The following is a 22,586-nucleotide window of genomic DNA, read 5'->3' as shown; positions in this document are numbered from 1 at the left end:
TCCTCTTGAAGACCCCCAGGGAGAGCACCACCTCCCTTGGGAGCCCATTCCAGATTTTGGCCACTCTAACTGTGAAAAAGTTCCTCCTAATGTCCAGTCTAAATCTGCTCTCTGCTAGCTTATGGCCATTATTTCTTGTGGCCCCCAGGGATGCCTTGGTGAGTAGAGCCTCACCAATTCCCCTCTGCGCCCCCATGATGAATTTATAGGCAGCCACAAGGTCGCCTCTCAACCTTCTCTTGCGGAGGCTGAAGAGGTCCAGGTGCCCTAGTCTCCTCATAGGGCTTGGCCTGAAAGCCCTTAATCATACGAGTGGCCCTTCTCTAGACCCTCTCCAAGTTATCCACATCCTTCTTGGAGAGGGTCCAGAGAAGGGCCACTCATATGGTTAAGGCCTTGCAGGCCAAGCCCACTTCTTTGAGGTGACTTTGCTGGACTTTTTGAAAGGGTCGTGGTTGGACTTTTTGAAGCGTTCTTGGCTGGAGTCTTCTCAGGAGTCTTGGCTGTAGGTTTTTCTGGAGTCTTGTCTGCTTTCTTAAAGAAAGTGTCCAAGGAGGTTTGGACAGATGTTCTCCAGGGAGATGAGCAATGCAGTGAATTTGTTTGCTGCCATGACATGGCATCGGATCAAGCATTGTAAAGTCAAAACTGACATCATAAAGTTCAAACAAGGTGTCAATTTATAAATGTTGTACGTGCAAAATGTTGTAACTCGAAACATTTTAAGTCGAGGATTGGCTGTACACCAATTATTGGACAGCTCTTCTCTCCATTTCCCTGCAAAACAAAGATGATGGTATAGTGGGCTGGTTATATTCATGATACGTTGCTGCTTCAGTTTCCGGATAAGGGCAACTCAGTCCTGGAAGCTGTTCCAGGAATATGGACTGAACCAGGAGAGATCATTGTCATGTGAGTGCAAAGAATGATGTATTGACCCAAAGCCCACTCTTCTCCCAACTCAACTCTCCCCTCCCCATCAAACATCTCAACTTCCCTGGAAGCCTTAACTCTCTGTCTCATTGTAATGGTATGCTTCAAGATGTGGGCACAACAAAGGGCCCAAGATGGGGATTGACATGGTGAAGGATCATGAGTATAAAACAAGCTGAACCTTGAAGCTGAAGGGAAGACTTTAAAATACCATTGCTGAACCAAAGCTACAAGTTTCAGTGGTTGGGTATAGATACCTGTACATTTGGAGCTATTTCAAAAGGGTTTCCCCTTTTGAAAAATTTCAGAAGGGCGCCAACTGGTAGATTCTAATTGTTACCTGTGGACAAGCCAAATACAATACAAATGTAGCAAACCAGTCCAACTTTAACCATGGATGAAGCTGTGTTGAAGATGGTGCTGTTTTACCACAGATGTGTTGTTCCCAGCTTGTCTACACACAAGTGTTAGGATATAACAGTTTCTGCAGTTTAGGACAAGAGTCATCCCTCCCCTTTGGAAATGGCTATAAATATATGCCATACCCTCAGTCCTTCAGGCAGGGTTAAAACTCTGAATTAAAAGTAAAGGCCTAGAAGTTAGGTCCATCCTGGCTTACCACCAGACTACTTCAAAGACAACAAACATCCCAGCACGTACTTTTTTCGCATGAAAAAACAAACTGACCATTTTTATTGAATACAAAGTAATTGCATATAGGCCCCCATTCATCTTTTTATCACAAATTATACAATCTACTGGCATATGGGAGATCTCCAAGTATCCCAGGGAGTCACACTGTGACAATAAGGGTTACATTTTTAGAAGACTTGCACCACTCCCCTACATTTTAATCCCTGCCATGAGAGGCCCAAGTGATAGGCAGAGGTTCTCAGTAGGCTGTCTCTATGTAATGTGTTCCAAAGTCCAGGTCAGAAACATAGCAGGCATGACACATTAGTCCAAGCAGATTTAACTGGAAAACAAACTCTTGTGTATTTAAAGTATTGGCCTTTGCCTCTGCAAACAGGATACTGCTCGGGTCAGACTCAAATTTTCCCCAATACATAGGGCCTGCACAAGACCATATCTACTGTTTAAGCCTCATGTTAAGAACATAGTGCATAAGTCCCTGCATACTTTGAGGGTAATATTACTTATTGGGTACAGGCTAGCAAAATCCTGGTATGACTAAGAAGTTCCTGTTGCTCTTAACCAGTAGTCGGTAAACAATATCTTCTTTGATTTTAGAAAGCTAGAACATCTTTGTTTCAACTGCTGACAAGAATGGCAGCTAGCTCCATGGTAAAATTGTGCACTGCTAAAAAGAAAGAAATGTTTAACAAAGCATTATGGGCACTCAATGGTATATTGTTTCCTTCAGCAAAACCTTTGAAAACCAAGAAATGCGGTGGAAAGACATGTGACAAAGAAACCTTAACTCTGTCCCCTACACAGCTGGCAATAGCTACTGGACACGACCTGCCTGCATTCCAGCTGTCCTCCATGAGTTAGATATAGCTGTATTGAATGATAGAGGAGTGTGTTTCTAACTATGACTCTGATATGAATAGACCTGGGGTTCTTCTGGCTAATGGATTGAGTCGTACTCCATATCTTCCGCCCATTTTTAAAAAGGTGTTCAGGTTGAAGGATCCAGTATACTGTACTTTTCCATTGTGTTTCTTTAAGTATTATCTCTAGTAGGGTATCAGGGTCTTTTTGCCACTGAGATTATCAGTGGCGAGATGGGAAATGAGAGTGTTCTGTGAGCTTAACGCTGAGTAAACAAAGTTAAATGGGGTGAAGTGGGATGAAGAGGTTGCAAAATCCAGCAAGAGTGATGCTGTTTCTCTGCAGTGGACTCAGGGCAGGCCAACACGGTGCAACACAGTGTAACAAAAGCAGTATATCCGCATAAATACAGCTCTTTGGCTGGCCTATGTATCTGCTACACAAATGTGCTCCACCCTCTTCCTGGCCACTCCACACTGCTGGAGATGTCATGGGGATTTGAGTGTCAGTGATACCTGTATGAGATAAAGGCAAGAACAGGCAGGAGACTGGAGATACAGAGTCCTACTCCAAAGCTAGGTATTCATACACGGGCACATCCTTGTGCAGCTTCAGAGCAGTGAAAAATGATGTGTTCTTAATAAGACATTTTCAGATGAATGGGAGCATCCTAGGAAAGTAAATACAGCCTGCAGCAGTCTTTGAAGGGCCTGGATGTCTCTGTTCATCTCGGTGGTACTCCCCTCCCTTCTTAGTGTCAGGGCAGATTAATCTATTCAATGCACTAAGCATATTAGTTCTCCGTTCCTCTCCCCACAGTCACCACTGAAAGATGGAAGTACTGGTTGGAAGGTGGATGATGGATATTGGAGGTCCACATTAATGTTTACATGTCTCCAAGAACTGAGTGTTGTTTTTTTTGTATAGAATTTACTGTAAAGCCTTGCCCATGTGACTGAACACATTATGATCTATATCCAAAGGGTACAAAGGCATACAACAGCCACTCAATAGGGGGAGTATTCTTTAGGAATTACAAGTTAACTTTTAAAAAATGGCAAGGATTTTTGTAGCTAATAATGAGGTTCTTTGGATCAACTGCATGCTTCAACACTACCTTAATATGAAAATGGAATTGCATAATGCAGATTCTGAAGTTCTCTTTGGCTGTTTTGAAAGAAGAATTTGTACCCACATTGATCTCCTTTTTAAACAAAACATGCAAAAATAGCCAGCTTGTAAAAATGTATTTACAGAGTACAGCTTTGCTTTGGTTTCACAGTTGAGTCCTGTGGATATGCTGACCTCAAGTGGTGAGACAGTTGTAAGCTAAATGCATTGAAGAAAGCATGCTTGTGCTGTATAACTAATCAAGAAGACAAGCGTAGGAGGGTGAAGAGGAACCAATTTGGTCCATGTCTGTACCGTTACCATGATAGATGTACCATTTGCTGACCCACCAATGTACTTCAAGTGTGGGGCAACTTATGCTACCAATGTAGAGCTTTGCACATGTAAAAGCAGCCACAGGAATGCGCTATTTCCAGGCAACTCATTGTTTCAGCACTACAGTTTGTACAGATGTGCATGCATGTGTCTGCAAGCAGTTGAGACTGTAATGTTTTAAAAAGAGTTCCTTCCCCAACTTTTCTGAGGTGCAGTTCCACCAGCATCAAAAAGGAAGATTGTCTGTGTCGTGAGAATATAGCTCCAGAAATCTAATTCTACCTATTACAGAGTTCCAGTGGAATAACATCTGTTCATCTATTGGGAAACACAACCCTAGACTGACAGAGACTCTGAAATGCAAGCTAAAGGAATTGTGTGGCCCCTTACTGCCCTGGTCAGTTGTTTGTGGGGAAAAAACTGTTTCACTAAATCCTAAAACAGCCTTGCTGAAAAATCTTCTAGGAGCCCTGCTCGGGTTTGTGCCTGTACTTCACTCCAAGTGCAATAAATCCTTCAGCTTTTTAGCATATCTCCTCTAGCTGTATTATTCAAAATGGGACCAGGATATGAGGAAATGCTCAAAATTTGAACTTCTCCAGCAGTTGCCAGGACAGCTGGCAAACCTGCTTCCACCTACATCTGTCTTATAGGCTAGGGACAGACATTCAAAAAGCCAGAGCCTGAACTGACTCAATCTTTGCAGATTAGTCTAACCTGCCTAGACTGAATCAATTTGCAACTGCCCAGACATTCCCTCTGGATTGAGGAAATGCAGACACATTCCTGCGGTGGCTCAGGCTAGAAGCCAGGGGGTGCTGGAGCAGCCCTCTCTTTCCTTCCAAAGTGCTGAGCTGGGAGTGGGTTGGGGCATGGCCAGGCGTCAGCAGGACCTCCAGTTAGGGAGTGGTTTAAACCCCCACCCTGCCTGCACAGTCCCAGGCTTTTCCCCACTCCCTGCTCAGGGGGCAGGTGTGTTGCCAGCCCCCAGCCCCTGGCTAGGACTCTGAGGCAAAGGCAGGGATGGGGTGCAGTGAATGCATCTGTTGGTGATACTGAGCTTTTCAATCTCCCTCTCCCTCCTTCTTCATACTACAAACCTGACAGGTAAGGGAACCAGCAGGGACCTCATAACACAGCATTTATCAGCCCATCAACAAAATAAAAAACCTCTCTCATTAGTTTTTTGCAAGGAAGGACTGGAGGGTCATTACCAGCTAACCTGTTGATTAGCTCCTAAAAGCCTAAGCAGGCACTGTTCTGTCTTCCTGTCCCAGTGAAATTGGAGACACACACATGGAGACACCTCTCAGCATTAGCTAGCTTACCACATGCCTAGGGTCCATTGGGCTGGGGTCCTACTGTGGGAGATGGGAGAGAGGGAAGGAGGGAGTTGGGTATCCCTGCTTGACCAGTTAGCAGTGAGGGGGTGTGGGGCAGGGGCAAGCCAGGCAGATCCTGCTGTGCCTGCAGTCTCTGCTGGAGCTCTGGTTAGGGAGCTGAGGGATGGGGCCAGCCCTCTTCTCTGGAGCAGACAGCCCAGCCCAGGGCTGCAAAGCGTCTGGGATGCTGGGGACTCTGGTTTAACTTAAATGAGGAAGGGGTCTGGGACAGACATTGCATAAACTGGTTTGACCCAAATCAGTTAAGTCTGATACTACATTCAACAAGGTTTATCTTAAACCAGTTTCAGCCATTTTGAAACTGGTTTATGCGCACTGAACTTAAGTTTTGTTACGGGCTTAAACCAGTTTCTGATTGCTTAAGCAGGTTTATATGTCGTGTCTGTGCCTAGCCAAAAAGATAAGAGGCTATCAAAAAACCCTCCTTTCTAGACTGGCAATCCAGCTGGACCATTAACCTTGTTTTTTTAAGTAGTATGTATTGACACTGAGTGCAGGCATTACTAGCAGAGGCTTTGTTTTCCCATGAGTTACTGAACTTTACACTTCAGCATTTCTCATGTAGCAACTTCCCAAAAGAACTACAGGAATGCCAGTGAGCTACAGTTAACTCTCTCAGAGGATCAAAAATGGCAACTCACTTTCAGATAATATGGTTTCTTCTTTCTTTCCTCCTTTTTCTTCAGACAGAACAGACAGGTATGCCATTCGTTTTAATGTTACTTTAATTTGGCTTTGTTCTGATCTTCTAAACACACAGGACCAACAAGAATATTCTTTGTCTTGTGTAATTTTTACTTGCTAGCACAGGCTGGCATCATTGAAAAGTGGGCAGTTTTTATGTTCATCCAATCTTCTCCTGTTTTCTGATACATTTTAGTAAAATCTGTAATTCAGCTACTGAGGCAAAAGCTTTTGGAAAAAATGACGACATGACATTCAGTTGATGTTGCACAATATACTCTCTTTACTCCTCACTTGTTATCCTTAAATAGTATTTCTAATTATTGTAAGGACTAACAATGAGTTTATGGTAGAAGTTTGTTTCATATAGAAAGCTCATTTTTACATGAATTGCATAAATACACTTTTTTGCATTAATATGCTAGAATACCCCACAGAGAAGGAAAAGGAAGGGGAGAAAGGAAAGTAAGTCTGCATTTATTAATTGGAGTTTGAGTGAAAAAAATACAGATTTCTACTTAAGTATGTAATATGCCATAGTGTACATACACACATACACACACACACACACACACACACATACACATATATATATATATATATATTAAATGACTTTCAACTGAGATCATATTAGTGATAAAAATACAATATTAGCCACTTAAAGCAAATATGAACTATACAAAGTCAGTGAAATACAGTAATTGAATTTTAAAGTATAATGGAGAATATTTTTTGAATGCTGAAAACCCTGTTAGAATAATTCTGTTCCATGGGACTCATTTTAAAGGTTTAACTAAGACATTAAATACAATTTCAGAACATCTTCCTCTTACTGCTATCACTATTGATGATTATTATTTGCTGGGTTTTTTTTCTCCATAATGGCTAGAGCCTCCCAGGCATGGACCACACTCTGATAGACATTGCACAAACACAAGAAAAAAATAATAGTTCTTGTCCCCAATAGCTTATTACTTAGGTGTAAGACAAGAGACAACACATGGAGACAGACAGGTGTAGGAGAACACGGCCGCTGAGACAGCCCCAGTCAACGTGACAGGCAGTAGTTGTAGAACGTCAGCAGCCAAAGTGTTACCAAGTTTTTTCTGGCATTGTGATAATCCAAATCCAGAAGGAGCCCCAGGAACCAGAAGGATATGGCATAAGCTATGATCATGTTTTTTGAACGTTGTTGGGCTTCAATTTGTGCAGAAAATGGAAGTTATTTGACACACAGGTGAAGGACCATATTTTGCCATCTTTACTCTGTGAATAATCCAAAACAGAGAAAGAAGTTCAGGCTGAGACACTGAAAAATAACTTGGCACAAATAATTCTCTCCACTTCTGCAGAGAGGTTTCAAATCTCCAGGGGTCGGGGCTTACTAACTCTTTTAAGTGGGGAGTCTCTTTGGCAACATTTCTCTCACCCAAACCCAGCAGAGCAGGTGAGAAAGCCCTTTCCTTAGGACTTATTTTGTGAGGACAATATCAAGTCAGGATGGAGGGGGGCAGGAATTATTGCTAGGGAGATGTGCATAATTGTTCCTTCAAGAGAAATTCTCCAGAAAAATTAAACATAGAGTCCTAATTTTCATTGGTTATTTATATTTGCATAGTGCAGACAAGCCCTAGTTGGAGGCCAGGACCCTCTTGTTTTTTTAGGCACTGTACAAACCTGGACAAAAACAAGGGCCATGCAACATTTCTGTACTGTAGAGCTATAGCTGATACAGAGGGTTCTGGGTAAGTGGACCTGATGGAACTTGGCTTCTATCAGAACCAGACTGCCATGTGGTCCAGGACAGAAGAGAGGCAGAGTAAGAACACTAAGGACATATGTATGGCCCTGGCTCTCTACATTCCCTGGGACTTGGGGGTTGTAGATGCTAAACTAATAGCTCAGTCCATGCCAGTATTATATTACCTGCTCTTGTTATACATTTTTTTTTCAGTGTTTCTATCTGCTAAGGATGCAAACAAAGTTATTACAAGGGCCAAGCGAGCCCGTTTCTTTTTTTTTGAGGAGTTCCTCCAAGGCAACTTGGAAAGAGAGTGCCTTGAAGAAAGATGCTCACTCGAAGAGGCAAGGGAAGTGTTTGAAGATGACAAAAAGCTTGTAGGTATTTTTTTTATTGCTTGTTTTCTAAAGATTAGAGCACTTACTGTTTGTTACTTGATAGATAGGAAGCAGTTCACACTGCCACTGTGCCTACAATACACTACCTAGATTTCTTTGCAGGGCAAAAGTATTGTACATTGTACTTTGTACTGAAGTATTTTCTTGCCACAGTAGTGAAATGAGGGAAGAGAGCAGATGCAAAGGGAGTAGCATGAGAGAGTGGTGTCTTCCCAGCAAGGAGAACTAGCAGCCATGATCAGGAGGGCAGCCCACCTTGTGCCAGATGTTTCTTTTTGCAGCACCATGCATTGTGCCACCTGCCAGCAGTGCACAGTATGCATTTTATCCCAGGGACCTATCTGCAAGAACAGTAAGGGAGGCAGATGGAGAGGATGCCAAAGGCAACTGGGTGGGAGGTGGGGCTGTGTGGGTAGCTTAGTGGTTGGAGGGTTGGCGATGTATTGAAAAGCGCTACAATCCAGGCCATGTGATGCAGTACACAACAAAGCTCACCTGATCCAACTTTCTGCTCTTTGGAGTACTGGTGGGAGCGAGTGACTGACAGTTTCTTCCCAAGTGCTTGGCAAGGCACAGCAGGGGACAAGACAAATGAATGTTCTTCAGACTTCAGATCTTCAGTGCTGAAGGGGTTTGGTGTTGTCACTGATTATCACATACTAATGCCCAGACATCTCTTACACACAACACAGACCTTTTCTTCCCTAATATTTTTTCGCAGTGATTTACTTATTCTGAAATAAAGCATCAGGTTCAGATCCTGTCCTCTGACTAAAGGAAAACTCCCATTTCATTTAATGGTGCTTTTGTCAATCGAGCTTGTAAGACTAGATCCATAATGATTCTTTAAGCTTAAAATATAATACTTATTCTTTGCTGTGCTTTTGCTGTGACAAAATATTTGTGGAAAAAAATAGTCAGTTTTAGAAAAAAATAACTTTTTTTATTTCTTTCAGAAAATATTTTGGAATGGTTACTTTGGTAAGCAGACTATTTCATTTCCATTTGCAGAATGACAATGTCATGGCCATTACACTGAGGATTATGCATTTTATAGGAGTTTTTGAGTAGTGTATTCTGTTGAAATATTAATTTAAATATCCAACTGCTATTTATTATGTCTTCAAGAATGTGTGGGAAACCATTTACGCAAACCCAAGAGAGGTCATTATAAAAACAATGATTTAAGAATTAATTAAACTGTGAAGACAATAAAACCAAAACTACTAATATACTTAACTAGATGCAGTTGCATTGAATGGGCTCTCTCTTTTTTTGTTCTCAAGGCAATTTTGTTCTCTGGGGCAATCTGGGGCTGTGCACACACCACAGTACAATTCCTCCCATGGTTTGATGCCCTGCAGCACCAACCTGCATCATGGCCCCATTCTGTGACTCCTCCTCCTCCCAGGGTTAAGAGCAGCAATGAGATCTATGTTGTAGGAGGAGTCTACTCCAAATATGAGGGTTGAGGTGGCAGGAAGGAGGCTGCAGGGCTGTATTTATGTGTCCGCTTCCATGGGGGTGAATGGGCCAAGACTACTGCATGCATCCTCCTACTCAGAGTGCTGTTAGGTGTTAAGCCGGGTCAAACTTATGTCTAGATAGTTATGTCCACCAACAGTGTGATGAAGTGCAAGTTCTGCATAACTTTGCCTTGTTGGCAAATTTCCAGATTTAAGTATAATTGGAATTTCTTATATGATAAACCATAAAAAAGTCTCAGGAAGGCTTGCTTCTAGTGTTAAAGGAAACTTTTTTAAATAAGTAAGACTTTTTATACCTTAAACTTCTCCACTTCGCTACAGAGCTTCTGCCAGTATTGAACGATTTCTAACTCCCTCCACCTTGGTACGTTCTTAAAGAAAGAGTATACATATTTTCAGAAAAACTAATCTATTAAAATGCTCTTAGGATCTTTTGTATGCAATTCAGTATAGCAAAAGTTATGTTCTTTATGTCTGTTTAATTTCTGGAGAAGGATTAATTTTGGAGTCCCTTATTTTTATAATGCCGATAGTTTAGAAAGGTTTGAGGCTATGCTCAAGGTTAAGTTATTTTTTTGCCCTGCTCCCAGGTAGCTAATATCTACACTAATCATTAGTTATTTGGGGAGCATTTCCAAACTATTTTGGAGTCTATTAAACTGCTTAAAGAGAACCTGGAAGCTAGACATGGTATTTCATCCTTTTCGTGGAAACCACCGAAGTTCTCCTGTTTCATCAATTAATGGAGCATTAATGTCAAGTCCGAAAATGTTTGAGCCACTTTGTTATATTTCTGTAAATTGACCAAAGGTAATCTTCTGAGTTTGCCTGTTTTGGTACAGTTTTGATTTTCATCCTAGATTAGTATCTAGAACATGTCAGTCTACAATGTGCAGCCTGTGAGATCATAGAATCATAGAAAATTAGGGTTGGAAGGGACCTCAAGAGGTCATCTAATCCAAATCCCTGCTCAAAGCAGGACCATCTCCAACTAGATCATTCCAGCCAGGGCTTTGTCAAGAAGGGCCTTAAAAACCTCCAAGGATGGAAATTCCACCACCTCTCTGAGTAACCTGTTCCAGTGCTTCACTACCCTCCTAAGGAGAAAATTCTTCCTAATATCTAACCTAAACTTTCCTTGCTGCACCTTGAAACCATTGCTCCTTGTTCTGTCATCTGCCACCACTGAGAAGAGTCTAGCTCCATCCTCTTAAGGCCCACCCTTGCGGGAGTTAAAGGCTGCTATCAAATCACCATTCAGTCTTCTCTTCTCCAAACTAAATAAACCCAGTTCCCTCAGCCTCTCCTCAGAAGTCATGTACCCCAGCCCCGAAACATCATTGCTCTCTTCTGGACTCTCTCCAGCTTGTCCACATCCTTTGTATAGTTGGGGGGGGGGGCACAAACCTGGACATAGTACTCCAGATATGTCATCACCAGCACAAAATAGAGGGGAATAATTACTTCCTTGACCTACTGGCAACACTCCTACTAATGCAGCCCAGTATGCTGTTAACCTTCTTGGCAACAAAGGAACACTGCTGACTCATATCCATCTTATTGTTCACTGTAACCCCCAGGTCCTTCTCCACAGAGCTGCTGCTTAACCAATCAAGTCTCCTGGATGTAGTGGTGCATGGGATTCTTCCATCCCAAGTGCAGGACTTTGCACTTGTCCTTGCTGAACCTCATGAGATGCCTTTTGGCCCAATCCTCCAATTTGTCTAGGTCATTCTGAATCCTAGCCCTACCCTCCAGAGTATCTACTACTCTCCCCAGCTTGGTGTCATCCATAAACTTGCTGAGGGTGCACTCCATCCCATCCCCAGGACTGACCTCTGGGGCACTCCACTTGATACTGGGTGCCAGCTAGACATTAAGCCAGTGATCCCAACACCCATTCAGCCTGACAATCCAGCCAGCTTTCTAACTTACAGTCCATTCATCCAACCCATACTTCCTCAGCTTGCTTACAAGAAAGCTGTGAGAGACAGTATCAAAAACTTTGCTAAAATCAAGATATATTATGTCCACTGTTTTCCCCACATCCGCAGAGCCAGTTATCTAATCATAGAGGGCAATCAAATTGGTCAGGCATGGCTTGCCCTTAGTGAATCCATGCTGATTGTTCCTAATCACCTTGTTCTCCTTCAAGTACTTAGAAATGGATTCTTTGAGGACCTCCTCCATGATTTTTCCAGGGACTGAGGTGAAGCTGACTGGTCAGGAGTTCCCTGAATCCTCCTTCTTCCCTTTCTTAAAGATGGGCACTATGTTTGCCTTTTCCAATCATCCAGAACCTTCCCTGATTGCCACAAGTTTTCAAACAAAATGGCCAATGGCTCTAAACCACATCAGCCAACTCCCTTAGCATCCTCAGATGCAGTGCATCCAGCCCCATGGACTTGTACACGTCTAGCTTTTCTAAATAGTCCCTAACCTGTTCTTTTGTCACTGTTAGCTGCTCACCTCCTCCCCAAACTGTACTGCCTGGTGCAGTAGTCGGGGAGCTGACTTTGCCTGTGAAGACCTAGGTAAAAAAGGCATTGAGTATTTTAACCTTTTCCTCATCATCTGTCACTAGGTTGCCTCTCCCATTCAGTAATGGACCCACATTTTCCCTGACCTTCCTCTTGTTGCTAAAATACTTGTAGAAACCCTTCTTGTCCCTTGCTAGCTGCAACTCCAATTGAGCTTTGGTCTTCCTGACATCATCCCTGCATGCCTGAGCAGTACTCTTATACTCCTCCCAAGTTGTTTGTCCAAGCTTCCACTTCTTGTAAGCTTACTTTTTTAAGTTCACCAAAAAGTTCTTCGCTAAGCCAAGCTGGTTGCTTGCCACATTTGCTATTCTTCCTGCGCATCAGGATGGTTTGTTTCTGTGCCCTCAGTAAGATTTCTTTAAAACACAACCAGCTCGCCTGGATTCCTTTCCCACTCAGACTGGCCTCCCAGGGGATCCTGCCCATCAGTTCCCTGAGTTAAAGTCTGCTTTTCAGAAGTCCAGGGTCCATACTTTGCTGCTCTCAGTGGTGACGTGTAGGGGGTGCACAGGGGTACACATGCAGCCCCTGAAAGTGTTGGTGCACCCCGACGGACCGCACTCCCTGCTTAAGCAATGGGCAGGGGGGACAGATGGGAGCGTCAATGCCCTGCTGCGAGTACTGGCCAGGGAGAGGGATTGCCAGATGAAGCACCACAGTCACCTCCAGGAGTGCTGCAACTACTTCCCAGTCGGCAAGATTGGCCGCAGGGGGACTCCCCCACAGTTGGCAAGGTTGGCCATGGGTGCCATCCCACCCCCCCCGGTCAGCAGGGTGGCAGCTGACTAAGGTGGCACCAGTCGACCATGGCTGCTCTCCTTTCCTTCTTCTGTCAGGATCCTGAACTCAATCATCTCGTGGTCACTGCTGCCCAACTTGCCATCCACATCTACATCCCTCACCAATTCTTTCCTGTTTGTAAGTAGTAGGTCAAGAAGAGCATGGCCCCTAGTTGGTCTCTCCAACACTTGCACCAGGAAGTTGTCTCCAATGCTCTCCAAAAATTTCCTGGATTGCCTGTGCACTGTCGTATTGCCCTCCTAGCAGATGTCAGGGTGACAACAGTCCCCCATTGCAAACCAGGGCCTGTGATCTGAAAACTTCTGCTAGTTGCCTGAAGAAAGCCTCATCTACCTCATCCTCCTGGTCTGGTGATCTATAACACACACCCACCACAACATCACCCTTGTTGCCCTCACCTCAAATCTTAACTCAGATACTTTCAACAGACCTATCTCCAGTTTCATATTGGAGCTCTGAGCAATCATACAGCACTTTTGCATACAGTGCAACTCCCCTGCCTGTCCTTCCTGAACCATTTGTACCATGACCATTGTTCATGACAGTGTTCTAGTCACATGAGCTATCCTACCAAGTCTCTGATATTCGAATCATGTCATAGTTCCTTGACTATGCAAGCACTTCCAAGTCTTACTGCTTGTTTCCCAGGCTCTGTGCATTTGTGTACAGGCACCTGAGATGACTAGCCAATTGCCCTACTTTCTCAGGAAGAATGAGGTCTCTCGTGTTGCCCCCTCCTGCTTCTGCTTTCTCCAGGTCTCCTGCTTCCCTACTTATCTCAGGGCTTTGTTCTCTATCCACCTGCGAACCTAGTTTAAAGCCCTCCTCACTAGGTTAGCGAGCCTGTCTGCGAAGATGCTTTTTCCTCTCATTGTTAGGTGGATCCCATCTCTTCCTAGCAGGCCTTCTTCTTGGAACAACATCCCATGGTTGAGGAAGCCAAATCCCTGCTGGCAACACTACCTGTGCAGCCATGCATTGGTCTGAAGGATGCATCTGCTCCTGCCAGGGCCCTTCCCCTTGACCAGAAGGATTGAGGAGAACACGACATGTGCCCTATCCTCTTCACCTTTGAGAGAGCCCTGTAGTCTCTCTTGATTTGCTCAGGGTCACCCCTGGCAGTACCACTGGTGCCCACATGGACGAGCAGCATGGGATAGTAGTCAGAGGTCTGGACAAGTCCTGATAGTCCTTCTGAGACATCTTGGATCCAGGCTTCAGGCAAGCAGCAGACTGCCCGGGACAACAGGTCAGGCTGGCAGATGAATCCCTCCATGCCCCACGGAAGGGAGTCTCCAACCACCACCACCCAATGTTTCCTCTTTGTGGCAGATGTATAAATATATTTTCATGCATCACCTTTTGTGATTGTATGAAATCTTAGCAGCCTGATTATGGCATATATGTAGTGTTGCAGCTTGACTGTAAAACTATTCTGTGAACTCAAGTCATGCATGAACAACACTGTCTTCCTGGAAGGGAAAAAAACACCTGGCAAAAAGTGTTGTAATTATTTGGGTGAAGTATTTGGGATTTCAGAAGCTGTTGTTGAATGTACTAACTATCCTCAAGTGCATTGTCCATGTGTCTGCACTCATTAGGAGTCTCATGCAGAGGAGTATCAAGCAGGTGAATAAAGTTGTTTGATGGATATTTTCAGCTAAATTACAATGCTACTTATTACTGTAGAAAAATTCTACTTTTTGTCAAACTTCAATTCTTCACATTCCAAAATGTCTCTGTGGTGACAGTTTCCAGTTAGGTGACCCATGTCCCCATGCTCTAAGATGCAGTACTGTACATGCATACTGAAAGATAGCATTGCTGGACATTAGTGTCAATTAATACTGGGTGTATTTCACAGTACAGTTCTCATCCTTTAGTCTCTTTATTTTTGGGGGGGAAATTATATTGTCAGATATCACAATAATTTTTACCAGTTACTTCAAGAAATCCTCATGGGCAGGTATGAAGTTGCATTATAAAATAGGAAGGATTTAGAAAACAGGAATTGAGAACAGGGGAGGAAAAATAAGGTCCCATTGTTAAACTGAGTATCTTATCTTTCATAGCTAGTTCTGTCTGTTGATACATATGTTCAATTCCTGTCACAATTAGGAATTTTCAACAACAGAATCTGGCTTCCAGATTAATAATTGATAGTAAATACTACTCACAAGATTGATTCAGCTTTGATAGTATGAAAAGAGATTTCTCTTTTACAGTAATAAGTTGTTTTTAAAGTAATTTTAATAGAATTTCCACAATCATCTTCCTGCTGAAAGAAAGCACTGTAATTAAGTAGGTTGTGTGTCATGGTTGATGATGATAACTGCTCTTACTGATGTGCCATTCATTCAGGTGGCAGCCAGTGCTCCTCAAATCCATGTCTGCATAATGGCACGTGCATGGACAACATTCGCAGTTACACATGCAGTTGCACTAGTGGCTATGAAGGAGACAACTGTGAACTAGGTAAGTTCTCTACAAGCACTATATTGAAATCATATTCCTTCCTGGAAGCCAGAATGGGAAACTTATGTACCTCATATCCTGTTTGCCTTAACTTAGAACATATATGATCCTTAGTGAAGGATGCATTAAAATTACACATGAGAAAATGTGATACCCATTGTCCATTTCTTCCTTTACTCCCAGGGTATTTTCCTGTGGGGTTTTCTGTTGAAGAGGGTAATCCCCCTTCAGTCTTTCTCCATCCTTTCTCAGGCAATCATAAGGTGACTGCACTGGAAATTCACCAGAATAAGGAATGAATAAAAACAGAAAAGTGGCCTTGACCTGCTTTACTATGTTAATCGTTATAGATGGAAATGGAAATTAATAGAAAAAGTCACGGTACTTAAAACACAATAGGCCAGATCCCTGAGCCTGTTAAGTCTGCTTATAGATTTCATAGACATTAGGGCTGAAAGGGACCTCGCAAGATCATCCGGTCCAGCCCTCTGCCCAAGGGGCAGAAAGTCAGCTGGGATCAAATCACCCCAGCAAGATAAGCATCCAAGAGTTTCTTAAAGATATCCACAGGAGGTGCTTGCATCACTTCTTGGGGGAGTCTGTTCCAGACTCTGGAGACTCGGTCAGTAAAGAAGTTTTTCATTATATCCAGTCTAAAATGGTCTTCCAGAAATTTGTGACCATTAGACCTTGTCTTCCCTTGGGGTGCCCTGGTGAACAGATGCTCTCCCAGCTCCTGATGCACAGCCCTTATATACTTATAAACTGTCAGAATTGGATGCAGTACTCCAGCTGTGGCCTCACCAAGGCTGAGTAAAGCAGGAGGATGACTTCTTGGGTCTTCTTTGAGAAGCATTGGTAGATGCAAGCCAGGGTTTTATTTGCTTTGCTGGCTGCAGAATTGCATTGGTGGCTCATGTTCGTCTTGTGGTCAATCACGACCCTCAAGTCTCTTTCGGAGAGAAAAGAGCTGCTACTCCACCAGCCTCAAATGAGCCTTGCTGCTTAGCTGGAGACTTTCCCCTGCCATAGAGAAATCTTTGGGCACTGTAGGCAAGCATAGCCCTCTGGCGTAAGGGATGTGGCTGAGAAATAAGAGCAATGGTTTCTGTGCCCTTTGAGCTTTGGCAATCCCCAACCATAGAAGAGCTTCTCCTTCCACCACCCTTTACCCCCTCCCCCATCTGCTGCTGCTACTTTCTCTCTGTCCTAGGGGTGGGGGAAGCTTTAAAGCTGCAGGGGCAGGGGAGAGGGGTGGGGAGCCGGACTCAGTTTGAAATGTGACAGGACAACAGCAGCAGCAATGGGTTGGGGGGGAGTTCACTCACCCTTCCCAGGCTCCCAGGAGCAGGCATGTGGGGGCAGGAACTCAATTACTGCTGCTGCTGCAGCTGTCACTATTCCAGCTGAGCCAAGCCCCCTCCCCTGCCCTGCAACCTGGCTAGAGTGGGCAGGAATAGCTCTGAAGCTTCCCCCGCCCACAAAACAGAGGGGAAAGCTTCAGCAGGAGGAGGAGGAGGAGGAAACAGAGGGGAAGGAACATGCCTCTGAGCAGGGGGGGGATGGTCACCTGCTTTGGGGACTTTAAAAAAGTCCCCAGAAGCTCCTGTTACAGTCCAATCCAGCCACTGCATTCCCTTGGGCTGTGCTCCTGTGCATGTCCAACTGGCAGTCACTTCCTGGGTCATGCATATGCTCTGCACCTCTCAAGTCCATACCTACAAATGGAAAAGAGGGAGAGGGAGTAAAAACTAAAGTGGTGAGTCCAAAAGATGATGAGTGGTGAGCCAGTGTTGTGGTGTAGCGAAACAGAGCTCATGATACACAAGGAAAGCTCCCAGAGTTGACAGCTAAATGTATTATTTACCTTTTTCATTGTGTTTAGCTGAAAATGAGTGCCACCACAAGACAAGTTATGGATGTCAACATTTCTGCTATCCAGGCCCTCTCTCTTACCGCTGCTCATGTGCGAATGGCTATGAACTAGGAAAAGATAAAAAATCATGTATCCCAAAAGGCAAGTATGAAAACTAGAGTGCAGGCAGACCTGTTGCAGGGTAGGCAAACAGGGGTAGTGGCATCAGTAGAAGACAGCAGACTCTGAGGCTGAATTTACAATTGCACTAAGAGACCTTGAGGATGGGCAGAAAAGGAGGCATTCAGATGGCACCTGCAAAGAACAATTCTCCAGCAGCCAAAATGGAAAAAGAAAGTTAATTGGAAAGTTTTAGGCAGAGCCACAAAACAAAGCACTCATGTCATTCTAAAATGGATTTGCTGGATCACAGTCTCCACTTGCTCTCATTATACATTTAGAGCAGGGGTGGCAAACTCACCCTATTCCCCAGGCTGGATACAGATTGTGCAGCTCTTCACAGCTTAGGTCTGCAGGACAAGCAGCAGGTGCAGTGGGATCAGTGGACAAGCAGCAGGGCCAACAGTATAAGTGCAAGCAGTGGGGCAGGCAGTTGTGGGCCAAGCAGCTGCATGTTGCAGCAGAGGAAGCACAAGCAGCAGTGGTGGTGATAGCTGCAGGACAAGCAGTCATGCCCCAAGCAACCATAGGGCAAACAGACACAGCCCTTGCATGCTGACCTGCTGCCAAAAGCCATGTCCAACAGGGCCCAGATTCCATGGTGGGCCCAACCCCTTCCTAGCTATGTCCCCAAATTCCCTGTCCCACCAGTAGGTTTAGCAGGCTGGATGGAGCAGCTCTACAGGCTGGATTTGGCCTAGGGGGCATATGTTTGACACCCTTGCTTCAGAAGACCACCATTGAAGTCAGTCAAGTTACATCTGAAAAGCAAGAATTGAGTAGAAGACTCAACCACAAGCACATTTTTTACTATCAAGATTGCTGCTCTGGTAGCTGATCTCACTGCCAAGGTAACACATACATATGCAATGAGGAGCTGGGAGAGCATCATTGTTGTTCCTCAGTGGGGGACTTGTGCTCCTCTAACCCCATGTGCTTCATGGCCTGTAACTATCCACCCCTCTACACCCAAGTGCCATGAGAAGAATCACCCACCTTCCCCCAAACATGACAGGCTGAGAGACCCCCCCCCCCCCCCCCCCACTCCCTCCTGAGTAGGGAAGATGCTCCTCCCAACAGAATGGCTTTGCCTAAAAATAATTCATTTTTTAAAATTTAAAAGACAGAAGTCTTTCAAGCCAAGTGTGAATTACAGCCAGTCTCACCCACTCCACCAGCAGGCATTCCAGTCCCCATCAGCAACAGCTGGATTTGGAATGAATAGAGTCCACAAGGTTGGAATAGCTGCAGGAAAGACCATGTGCATTTCACTCACCCACAGACTTTCCCTTCAGCTTGTCAAGGCTCTGCTCAATCACAGCAGAGATCCCACACTATGCACAAATGGACTTCCGTGGGTCCACACTGTCCTGTCATGTTGGTGACAACCCAGCTGCAGGGCTGAATTCAGGGGAGCTACATTTGGGGGCGGGGGAGGAATCCCCTTGTATCCCCTTTGATTCCTCTAATCATTCAATGTTTCAAATATACATTGCATGCATTGCTGCATTGGTGTCGGTGTCAACCATCTTGACACTGAAGATGCACAATGTCCCAGTCAGGTTTGGCATGGGGCAGTCCAGAACAACGGGTAGGAGACAAATATGTGTTGTATTATACATGATCATGCACCACACCATCTACACCCTGCCCTTCTCAGAATCCTAGATCTGCTGATGCCCAGCTGCAGTGATATCTCTTATTTTATCATTTATAAATTTGATGTTGCCCACAAGGTATCCCAGAACTGATATTATCAGACATAACAAAGATACAATAGGAATTTGCACCATCATCAGGTTATATTCTGAGCAGTCATGAGCTGGAAAAATGAAAAGTGAAGGCAATTTTGGGGTGTGCTGGCAGCAGTACTTCTAAATGTAGAAGCAGGGATGGGACCTGCATAAAATTTGCTTGCTTTCAGGAAGATGTGGATAATTTACCTACGAGTTGAGAAGGCTGGAGTCCTCTCAGGCAAGCATACCTTATTATTCCTGCAGGTTTCATTTTGGCTCCCGTATGTGCAAGAGGAGTGGGAGCATCTTTTTTAAGAAAAAGATTTGAGTTTCCTTGGTCCTTGACGTTTTTGGAGTAGAGCTGGGATCATGATTTGCCGAGTGCAAAATATTGCATGACATAAATGTATTTTTTTTTCTTTTTAACCACGGCCAGATAAATGTGCATGTGGCAGATTTAAAGACACTGTAAAAACAACAAAGATGGCTGAAATGGAAAACAGTCTTGCCAGAGAATTCCCTTGGCAGGTATTTATAGAAATAGTTTTACTTTAAAAAAATCTGTTATAATTAAAATGTGCTGTTTTTGGATGGTTCAACCATGCAAGCTCTTCAATGAGTAAATAAAAACAGAAGACAGCAGTTTAGTTTGTCAAAGTTATCCATGTCAGTATCTTATTTCCTGCCTTTTCTGACTTTCAATAGCTCCACTCTTAATATGCGCACATTTTCAAGTTATTACAGAATGCTCATTAGTGTCTTACATGTCAGTATAAGAAAAGATTCCATTTTTTTTCAATATATTCAAAGCTTTGTAACTCAATGTTCATGTAAGGGTATTCCCTTTTGACCTGTCAATGTTATGATATATGGTATTTTAAGGTCTACATCCTATTTTCCCTCTAAGGTGCCCAAAGACAATCCTATTTTACTCTGTTCCACATAAGAACTACCATCAGTCCATCATGTCCAGTGTCCCATCTCTTTCAGAGCTGAGAATGGATCCTGAAGGGCACATCCAGAATTTTCCACATCCTATTGCTCTCCTGCTGCAACGTTCAAGCATTTGGGGGCCCTAGCTGTCCCTAAAACTCACTCACTTCCCCCTTCCCCCAAAGTTAAAATATTTACTGAGTTTCCTTTAATCAAGAAAGTAGGAAGCAGCTGCTTTGGTGACTAGCAATCTCTGGACCCATTGCACACCCCCCTTGGCAGCAACAACTTATTTAAATGTTTACACTATAAAGTTCAGTGGTGCTTTATGTACGTACATGGTGACCACAGGTGACAGGGAATCAAGAGATTGACTCCAGAGAAGGAGCCTGAGAGACAGGTCCCCCATCCAAGGCAAGCAATTGGCACACAAATTACCCATGCCTGACCTAGGAATGTTGCAACAAAAGATAACACAGAGCTCTTTTTAGGCCCTATAACTGGAACAAGTACTTTTTAACCCTTTATCAAGGATCTATAGAGACTAAGTCTGGTGTCAGCAGCTGTGGTAATCCCAGCTCCAATAGCATACATTGCTATAAGCCCAGAAAAAAAAATGAACAAATCAACCTTTGTAACATAGCTTAATCAATTTAAACTAAGCCACAAAAAGCAGTGAGGAGGGGACTACCTGCCTTTCCATTATTTTGTCAAGGATTCAGAATAAAATTGCCCTTTGACACCAAAGTAGGGTACCTTATAGGTGAAGCAGGGTTTGGTTCTAAATATTTAGAACCAAATTCTTCCTTTCTCAGTGCACACCTATTCCTTTCTTTAGAAATGCAGCTGTCAGTGGGAGACTCCTTGATTTGAATAGTAGAATTAGACAGGTATAGATTTTTCATTTTAAAAATAATTAACACACAAATCTTACTGCTTGCAACAACTCAGTATTTCATTCCTATCCTGTCATATTAAAAACAGTTATTTGACAACACCATTACTTATTGTTTGTTTTCTTTTAAAGGTCCTGTTGCTAAATTCAGAAGGGAAGAGTTTCTGTGGAGGTGTGCTATTGGCCAGCAACTTTGCATTGACTACAGCTGCATGTGCCCTTCTGCACAGTCATTTTGTGATCAAGGTTGGGGCTGGTAGGTGACTAAGCATGTTTTCTCTTTATATCTGCCTAAATGCTTGTGTTTGAAAGCTCTTTAAAAAAACCAACACAGCTGATATGCCAACATTGCCATTTAGGAACATTCCATCCAGCCTCGAAAGCAAACTGCTTGGATTTAAAGCCTTTGGTTTTCAGGGAGAAACTGGCATCCATTTTTGGTTGTGTATTTTACTGTCTCAACCTGAAATTCATATTCATTCATACAAACAGGTTTGCCAAGAGTTGAACAATGCCTTGAAAGTATAATGCTTAACTTAAATAATCATAACCAAAAACACCCAACTGCTGTAAAACTGGCAAGCACAATGAGTCTGTGTACCTCTCCCCCATTTCACAGCACTGACAATTCATGCATTGTCAGAATAGCTCTTGTGATTGTTGGCAGTAATCTGTGTTCAGCTTTGGCAGCACATAGTAAGGCTATTTTTAATATCAGCGAACATGTCATTACTTTACAGGGAAAGATGGAATGACTGGAGCTAGGCAGATAATGCATGTGAATGAGAAACACATACATATCCGATATGATAAAGATACTGGTGAAAATAATGTTGCATTGATACAACTGCAAGAGCACATCGAGTGTAACAGCTACCAGCTTCCTATATGCACCCCTGACAGAGACTTTGCAGAACATGTTTTGATTCCTGAGCTGGCTGGGATGGTCAGTGGCTGGAAAACTGAAGGAACAGAACTTACTGGAGTGTTAAAAGAGTTGCAGGTTTCACACCTCCCTATAAAGGAATGTGAACAACTACTCAATACCAGCCTTACAAACAGGGAATTTTGTGGGCATCACCAAGCACCTATGGACGAGCAGCTGGCTGGAGGAAATTTTGTTGCCGCTGATTATAAAGGCACTTGGTTTCTGACAGGCATTACGGGAACTTGGCCAACAGAAGCAACTAATCCAGAAATATTTCTTTTCACCAAGACTGCAAGATATATGATGTGGTTTAAACAAATCATGCTATAAAAAGAATCCCTATGGCATGAAATCCCTAACTGTGATTGAAAAATATGCTTTGGATTCAACAACTGTACCAGTGTCATCAAGGACAGCACCCAGATACTGAAGATGTCATATTTATCCTGTAAATATTTAGCTATATTCACCCATAAATACCAAAACTCAGTATATTTCCTAGTCTGTCTTTCCTCCCCCTGTTGGAGAAAGCCTCATCTTGAATTTGAGTACTAGCCTGGGCCACGTGGCTGCTCCAGCTCCAAACTGGGCCCAGACTACAGCCTCTGCCTGGCACTGGCCAAGGCTGGGGCA

The 22,586-nt window shown here is 43.6% G+C and overlaps 1 protein-coding gene across 1 annotated transcript; it reads left to right on the top strand.

Annotated features, from left to right (window-relative positions):
• The first annotated feature begins 5,831 nt into the window (after window positions 1-5,831).
• On the top strand, window positions 5,832-22,283 carry PROZ (protein Z, vitamin K dependent plasma glycoprotein). Its single transcript, XM_014600375.3, has 8 exons — window positions 5,832-5,996; window positions 7,936-8,099; window positions 9,077-9,101; window positions 15,313-15,426; window positions 17,312-17,443; window positions 19,634-19,725; window positions 21,158-21,281; window positions 21,766-22,283. Exons 1-8 carry the CDS (start codon window positions 5,927-5,929, stop codon window positions 22,281-22,283), a joined length of 1,239 nt encoding a protein of 412 aa, XP_014455861.1. The 5' UTR covers window positions 5,832-5,926.
• Window positions 22,284-22,586: the final 303 nt, after the last annotated feature.

The sequence above is a fragment of the Alligator mississippiensis genome, chromosome 1 (assembly GCF_030867095.1).
Source record: "Alligator mississippiensis isolate rAllMis1 chromosome 1, rAllMis1, whole genome shotgun sequence".
NCBI classification, from domain to species: domain Eukaryota; kingdom Metazoa; phylum Chordata; order Crocodylia; family Alligatoridae; genus Alligator; species Alligator mississippiensis.
This window is presented reverse-complemented; position numbering and strand designations above follow the sequence as displayed.